Here is a 14592-nt window from a genome sequence, read left to right on the forward strand (position 1 = left end):
TTCCCGGGATGGCGGGACTGACCTATCAAGAAAGACTGGATCAACTGGGCTTATATTCACTGGAGTTCAGAAGAATGAGAGGCGACCTCATAGAAACGTTTAAAATTCTGACGGGGTTAGACAGGTTAGATGCAGGTAGAATGTTCCCAATGTTGGGGAAGTCCAGAACCAGGGGACACAGTCTAAGGATAAGGGGGAAGCCATTTAGGACCGAGATGAGGAGGAATTTCTTCACCCAGAGAGTGGTGAACCTGTGGAATTCTCTACCACAGAAAGTTGTTGAGGCCAATTCACTAAATATATTCAAAAAGGAGTTAGATGAAGTCCTTACTACTAGGGGAATCAAGGGGTATGGTGAGAAAGCAGGAATGGGGTACTGAAGTTGCATGTTCAGCCATGAACTCATTGAATGGCGGTGCAGGCTAGAAGGGCCGAATGGCCTACTCCTGCACCTATTTTCTATGTTTCTATGTTTCCTTGGTCCCAGGTTCGGTTCAGTTCCGGACGGGTTCGGTTTCGTTGGGTCCGGGTTCAGTTGGGGACGGATTCACTTGTGGACGGTTCGATTCGCTTCGGTTAGGGCCGTGTTCGGATCAGTGAGGTTGCCGCTGGGTTCGGTTCGTTATCTTGGGGCCAGGCTCGGTTGAGTTCTTGCTGGATTTGGTTCGGTTGCGGCCGGGTTCGGTTTATTCTTGGTTCGTTACGTTTGTTGCCAGATTCGATTCAGTTTGGAAAGGGTTCGATTCGGTTGGATCCGGCTTCGGTTTGGTTGCGGCGGTGTTTGGATGGGGCAGGTTCGGTTCAGTTGGGGCCGTGTTCTGTTCAGTTGCGGCCATGTTCGCTTCGGTTGGGGTCGGGTCCGGTTAGAGTGGGGATGAGTTCGGTTTGGTTGGGGCCGCTTTCGGTTCGGTTGTGGCCGGGTTTGGTTCGGTTGGGGCCGCTTTCGGTACGGTTGTGCCCGGGTTCGGTTTGGTTGGGACCAGGTCCGGTTCCGTTTGGGCCGGGTTCGGTTCAGATGGGACTGGGTGCGCTTCAGTTGGGGCCGAGATCGGTTCGGTGGGGGAGAGATCGGTTCGGTTGGAGCAGGTTTCAGTTTCGTAGAGGCCGGTTTCGGTTTCGGAGGGGCCCGAGTCGCTTCGGTTGGGGCCAGGTTTGGTCCGGTTTGGGCCAGCTTCGCTTCGGTTGGGGCCAGTTTCTGTTCGGTTCAGTTGGGGCTTGGTACGGTTTGGTTCGGTTTGGGCCCAATTCGGAATATTTGGGGCTGGGTTCGGTTCGGATGGGACCGCGTTCGGTTCGTATTGGGCTGGTTCTGTTCGGTTCGGTTGGTGCTGGGTTCAGTTTGGTTGGGTCCGTGTTCGAATCGGTTGGGGCCATGTTATGTTCGGTTGGTTCCGTGTTCGGTTCGGTTGGGGCCGCATTCTGATCGTTTGGGGACTGGTTCAGTTCAGTTCTGGGCGGGTTCAGTTCTGTTGAGTCCGGGTTTGGTTGGGACCCGGTTCGGTACGTTTGGGGCCAGGTTCGATTGGGGCGGTTTCGGTTCAGTTCGGGCCTGGTTCGATTGGGGCCAGTTTCTGTTCCAACCGGGTTCGATTTTGGCCGAGTAAGGTTGGGGCCGGGTTCAGTTGGGGTCGGGTTCGTTGCAGAAGGGTTCGGTTCGGTTGCGGCTTGGTTTGTTTCAGTTCGCTTTGGGATGGGTTCAGTTCCTTCGGTTGGGGCCAGGTTCGGTTGGGATGGGGCTGGATTTGGTTCGGTAGGGGCCGGGTTCGGTTGGGACTTGGTTCGCTGTGGTTGGTGCCTTGTTCGGTTCAGTGTGGGACGGGTTCGGATCTTTTGGATCTGGCTTCGGTTTGGTTGCTACCGTGTTTGGTTGGGGCCGGGTTCGGTTCAGTTGCCGTCGGGTTCAGTTCTGTTGTGACGAAGTTTGCTTCGGTTTGGGCCGTATTCTGTTCGATTCGGGTCGTGTTCGGTAGGTTTGGTGCCAGGTTCGGTTTCGTTCGGGACGGGTTTGTTTCGGTCGAGGAGTGCATAGTTTGGGGCCGGATTTGCTTCGTTTGAGGCCGGGTTCTGTTCGTTTGGGGCCGGGTTCGGTTCGGTAAGGGCGGGTTCGGTTTGGTTGGGGACGTGTTCATTTCGGTTGGGGCCGGGTTTGATTCGTTTGGCGGCTGTTTCTCTTCGGTTGGGGAGGTGTTTATTTGTGGCCAATTCGGTTGGGTTGGGGAGAAGTTCGGTTGCGCCTGTGTTCCTTTCGGTTGGGGCCGGGTTCGGTTGGGACTGGGTTCGTTTCAGTTGGGTTAGGGCCGGGTTCGGTTCGGTTGGGGCCGGTTTCGGTTCGGCTGGGTCCAGTTTCTGTTGAGGTCGGTTGTAGCCGGGTTTGTATTGGGCCGGGCCGCCTTCGCTTCGGTTGGGGCTAGTTTCAGCTCCGCTCAGTTGGGGCTGGGTGCTGTGTGGTTCAGTTGGTGCCGGGTTCGTTACATTTGGGGCTGGGCTAGGATTGGGTGGTGCAATATTCGGTTGGGGCAGGTTTCGGTTAAGTTGGGGCCGGGTTCGGTTCGGTTGGTGCCGGATTCGGTTGGGGTCGGGTGCTGTTCAGTTGGCTTGGCGCGGGGTTTGGTTCGGTTGCGGGCCGTGTTCAGTTCTGTTGGTTCTGGGTTCTGTTCGGTTGGGGACGATTTATGTTTGTTTGTGGCCGGTTGCAGTTTGTTAGGGTCCGGTTTCGATTTGGTTTGGGCCGGGTTCGCTTCGTTTCAGGCCGTGTCCGATTCAGTTGTGGCCTGGTTCGGTTCAGTATTGGTCGGGTTCGGTTCAGTTGGGGCCCGATTCGCTACGGTTGGGGCCAGGTTCGTATCGGTTGGGGAGGGTTTTGGTTGGGACCGCCGTCGGTTAGGTTGGGGCCTGGTTTGGTTCGGTTGGCTCCAGCTTCGCTTCGGTTGGGGCCAGTTTCTGTTAGCTTCAGTTGGTGCTTGGTTCGGTTCGGTTCAGTTGGGGCCAAATTCGGTTAATTTGGGGCTGGATTCGGTTCGGTTGCGGCCAGTTTAAGTTGGGACAAGGTTCGGATCTGGCCGGGTTCGGTTTAGTTGCGGCTGGGTTTCAGTTGCTTGGGGCAAGTTCGGTTGACTTCAGGATGGGTTCATTTCGGTTCGTTGGGTTGGGGACGCGTTCTGTTGAGTAAAGTTTCGCTTCGGTATTGTTGGGGCCAGGTTCGGTTGGGGCCGGATTCGGTTGGGGTCGGGTGCTGTTCAGTTGGCTTGGCGCGGGGTTCGGTTCGGTTGCGGGCCGTGTTCAGTTCTGTTGGTTCTGGGTTCTGTTCGGTTGGGGACGATTTATGTTTGTTTGTGGCCGGTTGCAGTTTGTTAGGGTCCGGTTTCGATTTGGTTTGGGCCGGGTTCGCTTCGTTTCAGGCCGTGTCCGATTCAGTTGTGGCCTGGTTCGGTTCAGTATTGGTCGGGTTCGGTTCAGTTGGGGCCCGATTCGCTACGGTTGGGGCCAGGTTCGTATCGGTTGGGGAGGGTTTTGGTTGGGACCGCCGTCGGTTAGGTTGGGGCCTGGTTTGGTTCGGTTGGCTCCAGCTTCGCTTCGGTTGGGGCCAGTTTCTGTTAGCTTCAGTTGGTGCTTGGTTCGGTTCGGTTCAGTTGGGGCCAAATTCGGTTAATTTGGGGCTGGATTCGGTTCGGTTGCGGCCAGTTTAGGTTGGGACAAGGTTCGGATCTGGCCGGGTTCGGTTTAGTTGCGGCTGGGTTTCAGTCGCTTGGGGCAAGTTCGGTTGACTTCAGGATGGGTTCATTTCGGTTCGTTGGGTTGGGGACGCGTTCTGTTGAGTAAAGTTTCGCTTCGGTATTGTTGGGGCCAGGTTCGGTTGGGGCCGGGTCTGATTCAGTTGGGGATGGTTTCGGTTCGTTTGGGTTGATGCCGGATTCGGTTCGGTGGGGGCCGTGTTCGGTTTGGGCCGTGTTATGTTTGGTCCGGGTTCAGTTGCTGATGGTTTCGTTGCGAACGGGTTCGGTTTGGTTGGCCCCAGGTTCGGTTCGGTTCTGTTGGGGCGAGGTTCGGATCGGTTGGGGTCGGTGTCAGTTGGGGACGCGCTCGTTGCGGATGTGTTCGATACTGTTAGGCCCGGGTTCGGTTCGGTTTGGTTGGGGCTGGATTCGGTTGGGGCCAGGTTCGGTTCGGATGGGGTGGGTTTGGTACAGTTGGTGTCGGGTTCGGTTAGTGCTGAGTTCAGTACAGTTGGTTCCAGGTCCAGTTCAGTTCCCGACCGGTTCCCTTCGGTTGGGGCCGGGTTCAGTTGGGGACGGATTCGTTGGGGATAGGTTCGGTTCTGTTCTGTTGCGACCGTGTTCGGTTCAGTTCGGTTGGCGCTGGGTTCGGTTCGTTCAGTTGGGGCCAGATTCGATTCGGCTGTGGTTTGATTTGGTTCGGTTGGGGCCGCGTTCAGTTGGGACTTGGTTTGGTACAGTTGGTGCCAAGTTCGTTTCAGTTTGGAAAGGGTTCTGTTCGGTTGGATCCGGCTTCGCTTTGGTTGAGGCCGTGTTTGGTTGGGTCAGGGTTTGGTTCAGTTAGGGCCGGGCCCGGTTCAATTGCAACAATGTTCATTTCGGTTGGGTCCGAGTTCGGTTTGGCTGGGAACGATTTCGGTTTGATTGGGCCCATTTTCGGTTTAGTTGTGGCCGAGTTTGGTTAGGTTGGGGGGCGTTTGGTTCGGTTGGCGCCGGGTTCGCTTCGGTTGGTGCCGGGTCCGGTTCGGTTGGGTACAGTTTCTTTTCGTTTCGGTTGGTGCCGGGTTTGCTTTGGTCGGGGCCTGCTTCGCTTAACTTGGGGCCAGCTTCAGCACATCTCAGTTGGGGCTGAGTTCGGTTCGGGTCGGTTGGTGGCGGGTTCGTTATATTTGGGGCTGGGTTCGGGTTGCTTGGTGCCATTTTCAGTTGGGGCCTTTTTCGGTTCAGTTGTGGCCGGGATCGGTTGGGGTGTGGTTCGGTTGGGGCCGGGTTCGGTTCGGTGGGGACCGTTTTCGGTTCGGTAGGGTCTGTGTTCGGTTCGGTTGGGGCGATTTCTGTTTGTTTGGGGCTGGTTGCAGTTTGGTAGGGGCCGGTTTCGGTTCGGTTGGGGCCGTGTTGTGATCGGTTCGGGCTTGTTTGTGGTTGGATGTTGTCGGGTTCGGTTCGGTTGAGGCCCGATTCGCTTCGGTTGGGGCCGGGTTCGTATCTGTTGAGGAGGGGTTCGGTTGGGGCCGTCGTCGGTTCGGTTGGGGCCTGGTTTTGTTCGGTTGAGGCCGGCTTCGCTTCAGTTGGGGCCAGTTTCTGTTTGGTTCAGTTGGGGATTGGTTCGGTTCGGTTGGGGTCTAGTTCGGTAAAATTGGGGCTGGGTTCGGATCGGTTGTGGCCAGTTTCGGTTGGTAACGGCTTCGGATCTGGCTGGGTTCGGTACAATTGCGGCCGGATTTGATTCGGTTGGGGCAAGTTCGTTTGAGTTCGGATCGGGTTCACTTCGGTTCGTTGGTTTGGTGCCGGGTTCTGTTGGTTAAAGTTTTGCATCAGTTTTGTTGGGGCCGGGTTCGGTTAGGGCCGGGTTCGGTTCAGTTGGGGATGGCTTCGGTTTGTTTGGGTTAAGGACAGGTTCGGTTCGGTTGGGGCCGGGTTCGTTTGGTGCCGAGTTCTGTTGGGGCCGTGTTTTGTTGGGGACGGGTTCGTTGCGGACGTGTTTGGTTCGGTTGGGCACGGGTACGGTTCGGTTCCGTCGGGGCTGGGTTCGGTTCAGCCAGTTTCGGTTCGGTTGGGGCTGGGTTTAGTTCAGTTGTGTGCGGGTTCGTATTGGGCTGGGTTCGGTACGGTTGGTTCCAGGTTCAGTTCAGTTCCATACGCATTCTGTTCGGTTGGTGCAGGGTTCAGTTGAGGAGGATTCGTTGGGGACGTGTTCAGTTCGGTTGGGATTGGGGTCGTGTTTGAGAAGGTTGTTGCCAGGTTCGGTTTAGTTTGGGACGGGTTTGGTTCGGTCGGGGAGGGTTTCGGTTGGGGACGGATTTGCTTCGTTTGGGACCGGGTTCGCTTTGTTTGGTGCCGGGTTATGATCGTTTGGGACCGGGTTCTCTTCGCTTGGGGCCGGGTTTGGTTCGGTTGTTGGCAGTTACGTTTAGGTTGTGGAGGAGTTCGGTTGGGCCAGTTTCGGTTTGGTTGGGGCTGGGTTTGGTTCAGTTGGGGGCAGGTTCGGGTTGGGCTGGGTTTGGTATGCTTTGTTCCAGGTTCGGTACAGTTCCGGACGGGTTCGGTTCAGTTGGGGCCGTGTTCAGTAGGGGATGGATTCGTTGGGGACGGGTTAGGTTCGGTTCGGTTGAGGCCGTGTTCGGTTCAGTTCGGTTGGCGCTAGGTTCGGTTCGTTCTGTTGGAGCCAATTTCGGTTCGGTTGGGGTTGGATTTGGTTCGGTTTGGGCCGGAATCGGTTGGGACTTGGTTCGGTATGGTTGGTGCCAGGTTCGGTTCAGTTTGGAAAGGGTTCAGTTCGGTTGTGTCCGACTTTGGTTTGGTTGCAGCCGTGTTTGATTGGGTCCCGGTTCGGTTCAGTTGGGGCCGGGTTCGGTTCAGTTGCGACGAAGTACGCTTCGGTTGGGGACGGGTTCTGTTCGATTGGGGTCATGTTCGGTACGGTTGTTGCCAGGTTCAGTTTAATTCGGGACGGGTTTGGATCAGTCGGGGAGGGTTTCGGTTGTGGACGGTTTCGCTTCGTTTAGGGTCGGAATCGCATCGTTTGGGGCGGGGTTCTCTTCGTTTGGGGCCGTTTCTGCTCGTTTCTGGCCGGGTTCGGATCGGTTGGGGCCTGGTTCGTTTCGGTTGGGGCCGGGTTTAGTTCGCTTGGGGCTGGGTTTGGTCCAGTTGGAGTCGGGTTCGGTTGGTGCAGGTTTCGGTATGGTTGTTTCCAGGTTCAGTTCAGTTCCGGACGAGTTCCGTTCGGTGGGGGCCGGGTTCAGTTGGGGACGGATTCGTTGGGGACGGGTTCGGTGCGGTTCAGTTGCGGCCGTGTTCGGTTCAGATCGGTTGGCGCTGGGTTCAGTTCGTTCATTTGGGGCCAGTTTTGGTTCAGTTGGGACTTGGTTCGGTACAGTTGGTGCCAAGTTCGGTTCAGTTTGGAAAGTGTTCAGTTCGGTTGGATCCGGCTTCGCTTTGGTTGCGGCAGTGTTTGGTTGGGCACGGGTTTGATTCAGTAAGGGCCGTGTTCAGTTCAATTGCGACAATGTTCGTTTCGGTTGCGTCCGGGAATGGTTTGGTTGGGAACGAGTTCGATTTTGTTGGGGCCATTTTCTGTTCTCTTGTGGCCGAGTTCGGTTCAGTTGGAGCCGCGTTCGGTTTGGTTGGCGCCGGGTTCGCTTCGGTTGGGGCCGGGTTCGGTTAGTTTGGGTCCAGTTTCTGTTCGTTTCAGTTGGTGCCGTGTTTGCTTTGGTCGGGGCCGGCTTCGCTTATGTTGGGGCCAGCTTCAGCTCCGCTTAGTTGGGGCCCAGTTCGGTTCGGTTCGTTTAATGCCGGGTTCGTTACATTTGGGGCTGGATTCGGGTTGCTGGGTGCCATTTTCGGTTGGGGCCGGTTTCGGTTCAGTTGGGGCCGGGTTCAGTTGGGGCCGTGTTCTGTTGGAGCCGGGTTTGTTTCGGTGGTGGCTGTGTTCGGTTCGGTAGGGTCTGGGTTCGGTTCGGTTGGGGACGATTTCTGTTTGTTTGGGGCTGGTTGCAGTTTGGTAGGGGCCGGTTTCGGTTCCGTTGGGGCCAGGTTGGCTTCGGTTTGGGCTGGGTTGGGGTCGGTTGTTGTCGGGTTATGTTCGGTTGAGGCCCGATCCGCATCGGTTGAGGCCGGGTTCGTATCAGTTGGGGAGGGGTTCGGTTGGGGCCGGCGTTGGTTCGGTTGGGGCCAGGTTTGGTTCGGTTGAGGCCGGCTTCGCTTCGGTTGGGGCCAGTTTCAGTTTGGTTCAGTTGGGGCTTGTTTCGGTTCCGTTCGGTTGGGATCCAGTTCGGTAAATTTGGGGCTGGTTCGTTTCGGTTGCGGCCAGTTTCGGTTGGGAACGGGTTCGCATCTGGCCGGGTACGGTTCAGTTGCGGCCGTGTTTGATTCGGTTGGGGCAAGTTCGGTTGAGTTCGGGACGGGTTCAGTTCGCTTCGTTGGTTTGCTGCCGAATTCTGTTGGTTAAAGTTTCGCTTCAGTATTGTTGGGGCCGGATTCGGTTAGGGCCGGGTTAGGTTCAGTTGGGGATGGTTTCGGTTTGTTTGGGTTGAGGCCGGGTTCGGTTCGGTTGGGGCCGAGTTCGTTTGGGGCCGAGTTCTGTTGGGGCCAGGTTTCGTTGGGGACGTGTTCGTAGCAGACGTGTTTGGTTCGGTTTGGCCCGGGTACGGTTCGGTTCGGTCGGGGCTGGGTTCGGTTAAGCCAGTTTCGGTTCGCTTGGGGCTGTGTATGGTTCAGTTGGGTGCGGGTTTGTATTGGGCTGGTTTCGGTACGGTTGTTTCCAGGTTCGGTTCAGTTCCATATGCGTTCAATTCGGTTGGCGCCGGATTCAGTTGAGGAGGATTCGTTGATGACGGGTTCGGTTCGGCTCGGTTGGTGCCATGTTCGGTTTAGTTCATTTGGTGCTGGTTTCGATTCGTTATGTTGGGACCAGGTTGGGGCTGGATTTGGTTTGGTTGGGACCGGGTTCAGTTGGGACATTGTTCGGTACGGTTGGTGCCAGGTTCGGTTCAGTTTGGAAAGAGTTCAGTTCGGTTGCATCCCGCTTCGGTTTGGTTGCTGCCGTGTTTGGTTGGGGCCGGGTTCGGTTCAGTTGGGTCCGGGTTCGGTTCAGTTGTGACCATCATCGCTTCAGTTGGGGCCGGGTTCTGTTCGATTGAGGTCGTGTTTGATAAGGTTGTTGCCTGGTTCGGTTTAGTTCGGGACGGGTTTCGTTCGGTCTGGGTGGGTTTCTGTTGGGAACGGATTCGCTTCGTTTGGGACCGGGTTTGCTTTGTTTGGGGACGAGTTCTGCTCGTTTGGGGCCGGGTTCCGTTCGGTTCGTGCCGGGTTTGTTTCGGTTGGGGGCAGATTCCGTTCGGTTTTGGAGGAGTTCGGTTGGGGCCAGGTTCGGTTTGGTTGGGGCAGGGTTTGGTTCAGTTGGGGGCAGGTTCAGGTTGGGCTGATTTTCGTACGGTTGGTTCCAGGTTCGGTTCCGTTCCGGACGGTTTCGGTTCGGTTGGGGCCGTGTTCAGATGGGGATGGATTCGTTGGGGACGGGTTCGGTTCGGTTCGGTTAGGGCCGTGTTTGGTTCAGTTCGGTTGGCGCTGCGTTCGGTTCATTCTGTTGGAGCCAGTTTTGGTTCGGTTGGGGCTGGATTTGGTTCGGTTTGGGCCGGATACGGTTGGGACTTGGTTCGGTACGTTTGGTGCCAGGTTGGGTTCAGTTTGGAAAGGGTTCGGTTCGGTTGGTTCCGGCTTTGGTTTGGTTACAACCGTGTTTGGTTGGAGCCCGGTTCGGTGCAGTTGGGGCCGGGTTCGTTTCAGTTACGACGATGTTCACTTCGGCTGTGGACGGGTTCTGTTCGATTGGGTTTGTGTTCGGTACCTTTGTTGCCAGGTTCAGTTTAGTTCGGGACGGGTTTGTTTCGGTCGAGGAGGGTTTCGGTTGGGAACGGATTCTCTTCGTTTGGGGCCGGAATTGCTTCGTTTGGGGCGGGGTTCTCTTCGTTTTGTGCCGCCTTCTGCTCGTTTGTGTCCGGGTTCGGTTCGGTTTGGAGCCGTGTTCGTTTCGTTTGGGCCCGGGTTTGGTTCGGTAGGGGGCAGATTCCATTCGGTTGTGGAGAGATTTGGTTCAGTTGGGGGCGGGTTCTGTTTGGGCTGGGTTCGGTATGGTTGTTTCCAAGTTAGGTTTAGTTCCGAAGCTTTCAGTTCAGTTGTGGCCGTGTTCAGTTGGGGACGGATTCGTTGGGGACCGGTTCGGTTCGGTTCGGTTCGGTTGGGGCTGTGTTCGTTTCAGTTCGGTTTGCGCTGGGTTCAGTTTGTTCTTTTGTGGCCAGGTTCTGTTCGTTTGGGGCTGGATTTCGGTCGGTTAGGGCCGGGTTCGGTTCAGTTTGGAAAAGATTCGTTTCTGTTGGGTCCGGCTTCGGTTTGGTTGCGGCCGTCTTTGGTTGGGGCCCGGTTCGGTACAATAGGGGCCGGGTTCGGTTCACTTGCGACCCTGTTCGCTTCGGTTGGGGACGGGTTCTGTTCGATTGGGCTCGTGTTCGGTAAGGTTGTTGCCAGGTTCGGTTTATTTCGGGACGGGTTTGTTTCGGTCTGGGAGGGGTTCGGTTGGGGACGGAGTCGCTTCGTTTGGGGCGGGGTTCGCTTCGTTTGGGGCCGGGTTCTGCTCGTTTGTGGCCGAATTCGGTTCGGTATGGGCCGGGTTCTTTCGGTTGGGGCCGGATATGGTTCGGTATGGGACTGATTCGGATCGGTTGTGGAGGGGTTCCGTTGGGGCCAGGTAAGATTCGGTTGGGGCTGGGTTTGGTTCCGTTGGCGGATGGATTCGGCTTGGGCTGGGTTCGATACGGTTCTTTCCAGGCTTAGTTAAGTACCAACGTGTTCGGTTCGGTTGTGGCCGTGTTCAGTTGGGGACGGATTCGTTGGGGATCATTTTGTTTCGGTTCGGTTGGGGCCGTGTTCGGTTCAGTTCGGTTGGCGCTGGTTTCGGTTTGTTCTGTTGTGGCCAGGCTCGGTTTGGTTGGGGCCGGGTTCGGTTGGGACTTGTTCCGGTACGGTTGGTGCCAGGTTCGGTTCAGTTTGGAAAGGGTTCGGTTCGGTTGGATCCGGCTTTGGATTGGTTGCGGCCGTGTTTGGTTGTGTCCCGTTTGTTTCAGTTGAGGCCGTGTTCGTTTCAGTTGCGACCATGTTCGCTTCGTTTGGAGCCGAGTTCTGTTAGATTGGGGTCGTGTTTGGTACGGTTGTTGCCATGTTCGTTTTAGATTGGGACGGGTTTGGTTCGGTTAGGGAGCGGTTCTGTTGGGGATGGATTCGCTTCGTTTGGGGTCGGGTTCGCATCGTTTGGGGTCGGGTTCTGCTAGTTAGGGCCGGGTTCTGTTCGGTTGTGGCCAGGTTCGTTTTAGTTGGGGCCGGGTTTAATTCGGTTGTGGGCAGATTCGGTTCGGGTTGGGAAGAATTTCGGTTGGGGCCAGGTTCAGTTCGGTTGGGGTGAGGTTCGGTTGCGGCTGTGTTCGGTTCGGTTGGGGCCTCGTTCGGTTGGGGACGGGTTCGGTTTAGTTGGGTTGGGGCCGTGTTCAGTTCTGTTGTGGACGGTTTCCGTTCAGTTGGGGCAGGGTTCGGTTTGGTTGGGGACGAGTTCTGTTTGGTCGGGGCCGGTTTCGGTTTGGATGGGGCCAGTTTCTGTTTGGTTCAGTTGGGGCCGTGTTCGATTTGGGCCAGTTTCCATTGGGGCCGGGTTCGATTGGGTCCTGGTTTATTTCAGTTCGGTTGGGGCCTGGTTTGGTTCGATTGGGGCTAGATTCATTTCGGTTGGTTCTCGATTTGGTTCGTTTCGGTCCGCATTCCGTTCGTTTGGGGTCAGGTTCGCGTGAGGCCCGGTTCGTTTCCTTTGGGGTCGGGTCGTTTCCTTTCGGGCTAGCTGTGGTTGGGGGCAGATTCGTTTCGTTTGTGGCCAGATTCGATTGGGGCGAGTTTCGATTCAGTTCAGGACGGGTTCGTTTGGTCCGGCTTCGGACCGTTAGGGGCTGGGTTTGGTTCGATTGGGGCCGGGTTCAGTTCGTTTGTGGCCAAAGGCGATTAGGGCCGGTTTAGGTTCGGGCCGGTGCGCTTTAGGCCGGGTTCAGTTCGGTTGGGGCAAGTTCGGTTCAGTTCAGGACAGGTTCGGTTGAGGCCGGGATCGAATGGGGCCGGATGGTGTACTGTTGTTTAGGGGCCGGGTTTGGTTAGTTCTGGGCCGGGTTTGGTTTGGTTGGTGCCAGGTTCGGTATGGTTGGGGCAGGTTTTAGTTCGGTTGGGTGACGGGTTCGGATCAGTTAGATTGGGGCCAGTTTCGATTGGGACCGGGGTCAGTCCGGTTCGGGACGGGTTCGGTTTACTTGGGCCATGGATTAGTTGGGGCCGATTTTGGTTCGGTTGGGGCCGTGTTTGCTTGGGACAAGTTCGTGTCAGTTTGCAAAAAGTTCGTTTCGGAATGGTTCGTCCAGTTGTGGGCGGGTTCTCTTGGGGACGGTTTCATTTTGAACCGGTTCGGTTGTGGCCGGATTCGGTTCAGTTAGGTTGGGGCCGGATTCGGTTCGGTTGGGGCCGGGCTCGGTTCGGTTTGGGCCAGGTTCTGTTCGGTTGTCACTAGGTTCGTTTCGGTAGGGACCGCGTTCGGATCGGTTAGGGCCGGAATGGGTTCAGTTGCGGCCGGGTTCGGTTGGGACTTGGTTCGATATGGTTGGTAACAGGTTCGGTTCAGTTTGGGATGTTTTCGGTTCGGTTGGATCAGGCTTCGGTTTGGTTGCGGCCGTGTTTGATTGGGGACGGGTTCGGTTCAGTTGTGGCCGGGTTCGCTTCTGTTGCGACGATGTTCGCTTCAGTTGGGGACGGGTTCTGTACGATTGGGGTCGTGTTCGGTACGGTTGTTGCCAGGTTTAGTTTAATTCGAGACGGGTTTGTTTCGGTCGGGGAGGATTCGTTTGGGGCCGGGTTCTGCTCGTTTGTGGGCGGGTTCGGTTCGGTTGGGGCCTGGTTCGTTTTGGTTGCGGCCGGGTTTGGTTCGGTAGGGGGCAGATTCAGTTCTGTTGTGGAGGGGTTCGGTTGGGGCAAAGTTCGGTTCCGTTGGGGCTGTGGACGGTTCAGTTGGGGTCGGGTACGGTTGGTGCTGGGTTCGGTATGGTTGTCTCCAGGTTCAGTTCAGTTCCGGACGGATTCCCGTCGGTTGGGGCAGGTTCTGTTGGGGATGGATTCGTTGGGGACGGGTTCGGTTCGTTTCAGTTGCGTCCGTGTTCGGTTCAATTCGGTTGGCGTTGGGTTCAGTTCGTTCTGTTGGGGCCAGTTTCGGTTAAGTTGGGGCTGGATTTGTTTCGGTTGGTGCCGCTTTCAGTTGGAACTTGGTTCAGTACAGTTGGAGCCAAGTTCGGTTCAGTTTGGAAAGGGTTCATTTCGGTTGGATCCGGCTTCGCTTTGGGTGCAGCCGTGTTTGGTTGGGCCCGGGTTTGATTCAGTAAGGGCCAGGTTCGGTTTAATTGCGACAATGTTCGTTTCGGTGGGGTCCGGGATTGGTTTGGTTGGGAACGAGTTAGGTTTGCTTGGGGCCACTTTCAGTTCGGTTGTGGCCGAGTTCGGTTCAGTTGGGGCCGCGTTCGGTTCTGTTGGCGCCGGGTTCGCTTCAGTTGGGGCCGGCTTCGGTTCGGTTGGGTCCAGTTTCTTTTCGTTTCGGTTGGTGCCGGGTTTGCTTTGGTCGAGACCGGCTTCGCTTATGTTGGGGCGAGCTTCAGCTCTGCTCAGTTGGGGCTGAGTTCGGTTCGTTTTGTTTGATGCTGGGTTCGTTACATTTGTGGCTGGGTTCGGGTTGCTTGCTGCCATTTTCGGTTGGGGCCGGTTTCGGTTCAGTTGGGGCCGGGTTCGGTTGTGGCCGTGTTCGGTTGGGGCCGGGTTCGGTTCGGTGAGGGCTGTGTTCGTTTCGGTAGGGTCTGTGTTCGGTTCGGTTGGAGACGATTTCTGTTTGTTTGGGGCTGGTTGCAGTTTGGTAGGGGCCGTTTTCGGTTCGGTTGAGGCCGGGTTGCGTCCGGTTCGGGCTGGGTTGGGGTCGGTTGTTGCCGGGTTCGGTTCGTTTGAGGCCCGATTCGCTTCGGTTGGGACCGGGTACTTATCGGTTGGAGAGGGGTTCGGTTGGGGCTGGCGTCGGTTCGGTTAGGGCCAGGTTTGGTTCGGTTGGGGCCGGCTTCGCTTCGGTTGGGGCCAGTTTCTGTTTGTTTCAGTTGGGGCTTGGTTCGGTTCGGTTCGGTTGGGGTCCAGTTCGGTAAATTTGCGGCTGGGTTCGGTTTTGTTGCGGCCAGTTTCGGTTGGGAACTGGTTCGAATCTGGCCGGATTCAGTTCATTTGCGGCCGTGTTTAATTCGGTTGGGGCCAGGGTCGGTTCAGTTTGGGTCCGGGTTCGGTTCAGTTGTGACCATCATCGCTTCGGTTGGGGCCGGGTTCTGTTCGATTGGGCTCGTGTTTGATAAGGTTGTTGCCAGGTTCGGTTTAGTTCGGGACGGGTTTGGTTCGGTCGGGGAGGGTTTCGGTTGGGGACGGATTCGCTTCGTTTGGGACCGTGTTTGCTTTGTTTGGGGACGGGATCTGCTCGTTTCGGGCCGGGTTCGGTTCGGTTGGGGCCGTGTTTGGTTCGGTTGGTGGCAGTTTTGATTCGGTTGGGGAGGAGTTCGGTTGGGGCCAGGTTCGGTTTTTTTGGGACTGGGTTTGGTTCAGTTGGGGCCCAGGTTCGGGTGGGCTGGTTTCTGTACGGTTGCTTCCAGGTTCGGTACAGTTCCGGACTGGTTCGGTTCGGTTGGGTCCGTGTTCAGTTGGGGATGGATTCGTTGGGAACCGGTTCGGTTCGGTTTGGCCCGGGTACGGTTCGGTTCGATCTGGGCTAGGTTCGATTAAGCCAGTT

The 14592-nt window shown here is 56.7% G+C and overlaps 2 protein-coding genes across 2 annotated transcripts; both read right to left on the reverse strand.

Moving 5' to 3' along the window:
• Positions 1-3766: 3766 nt before the first annotated feature.
• On the reverse strand, positions 3767-6624 carry LOC139275625 (proteoglycan 4-like). The gene is made up of 3 exons (XM_070892797.1): positions 6505-6624; positions 4750-5294; positions 3767-4487 (listed from the first exon to the last, which is right to left on the reverse strand). Exons 1-3 carry the CDS (start codon positions 6622-6624, stop codon positions 3767-3769), a joined length of 1386 nt encoding a protein of 461 aa, XP_070748898.1.
• Positions 6625-9898: 3274 nt separating this feature from the next.
• LOC139275626 (uncharacterized) lies at positions 9899-10862 on the reverse strand. Its single transcript, XM_070892798.1, has 2 exons — positions 10731-10862; positions 9899-10510 (listed from the first exon to the last, which is right to left on the reverse strand). Exons 1-2 carry the CDS (start codon positions 10860-10862, stop codon positions 9899-9901), a joined length of 744 nt encoding a protein of 247 aa, XP_070748899.1.
• Between the last annotated feature and the right edge of the window lie 3730 nt (positions 10863-14592).

Source organism: Pristiophorus japonicus, chromosome 11, assembly GCF_044704955.1.
Source record: "Pristiophorus japonicus isolate sPriJap1 chromosome 11, sPriJap1.hap1, whole genome shotgun sequence".
Taxonomy (NCBI): domain Eukaryota; kingdom Metazoa; phylum Chordata; class Chondrichthyes; family Pristiophoridae; genus Pristiophorus; species Pristiophorus japonicus.

What these genes read in the sequence shown, in the direction of transcription:
- LOC139275625 (XM_070892797.1), bottom strand. Translation starts at nt 6,624, where the DNA reads ATGACCCCAATCGAACAGAACCCGTCCCCAACCGAAGCGTACTTCGTC. An exon ending in ACGGCTGCAACCAAACCAAA is followed by an intron (nt 5,295 to 6,504) that starts GTCGGACACAAC and finishes TGAACCAAACAG; the next exon opens with AAACTGGCCCCAACTGAAGC. An exon ending in AACCGAAACGAAAAGAAACT is followed by an intron (nt 4,488 to 4,749) that starts GTACCCAACCGA and finishes CCAACCGAACAG; the next exon opens with AACCCTTTCCAAACTGAAAC.
- LOC139275626 (XM_070892798.1), bottom strand. Translation starts at nt 10,862, where the DNA reads ATGGTCGCAACTGAAACGAACACGGCCTCAACTGAAACAAACGGGACA. An exon ending in AACCGAACCTGGCACCAACC is followed by an intron (nt 10,511 to 10,730) that starts GTACCGGAACAA and finishes TATCGAACCCAG; the next exon opens with CCCAAGCCGAATCCATCCGC.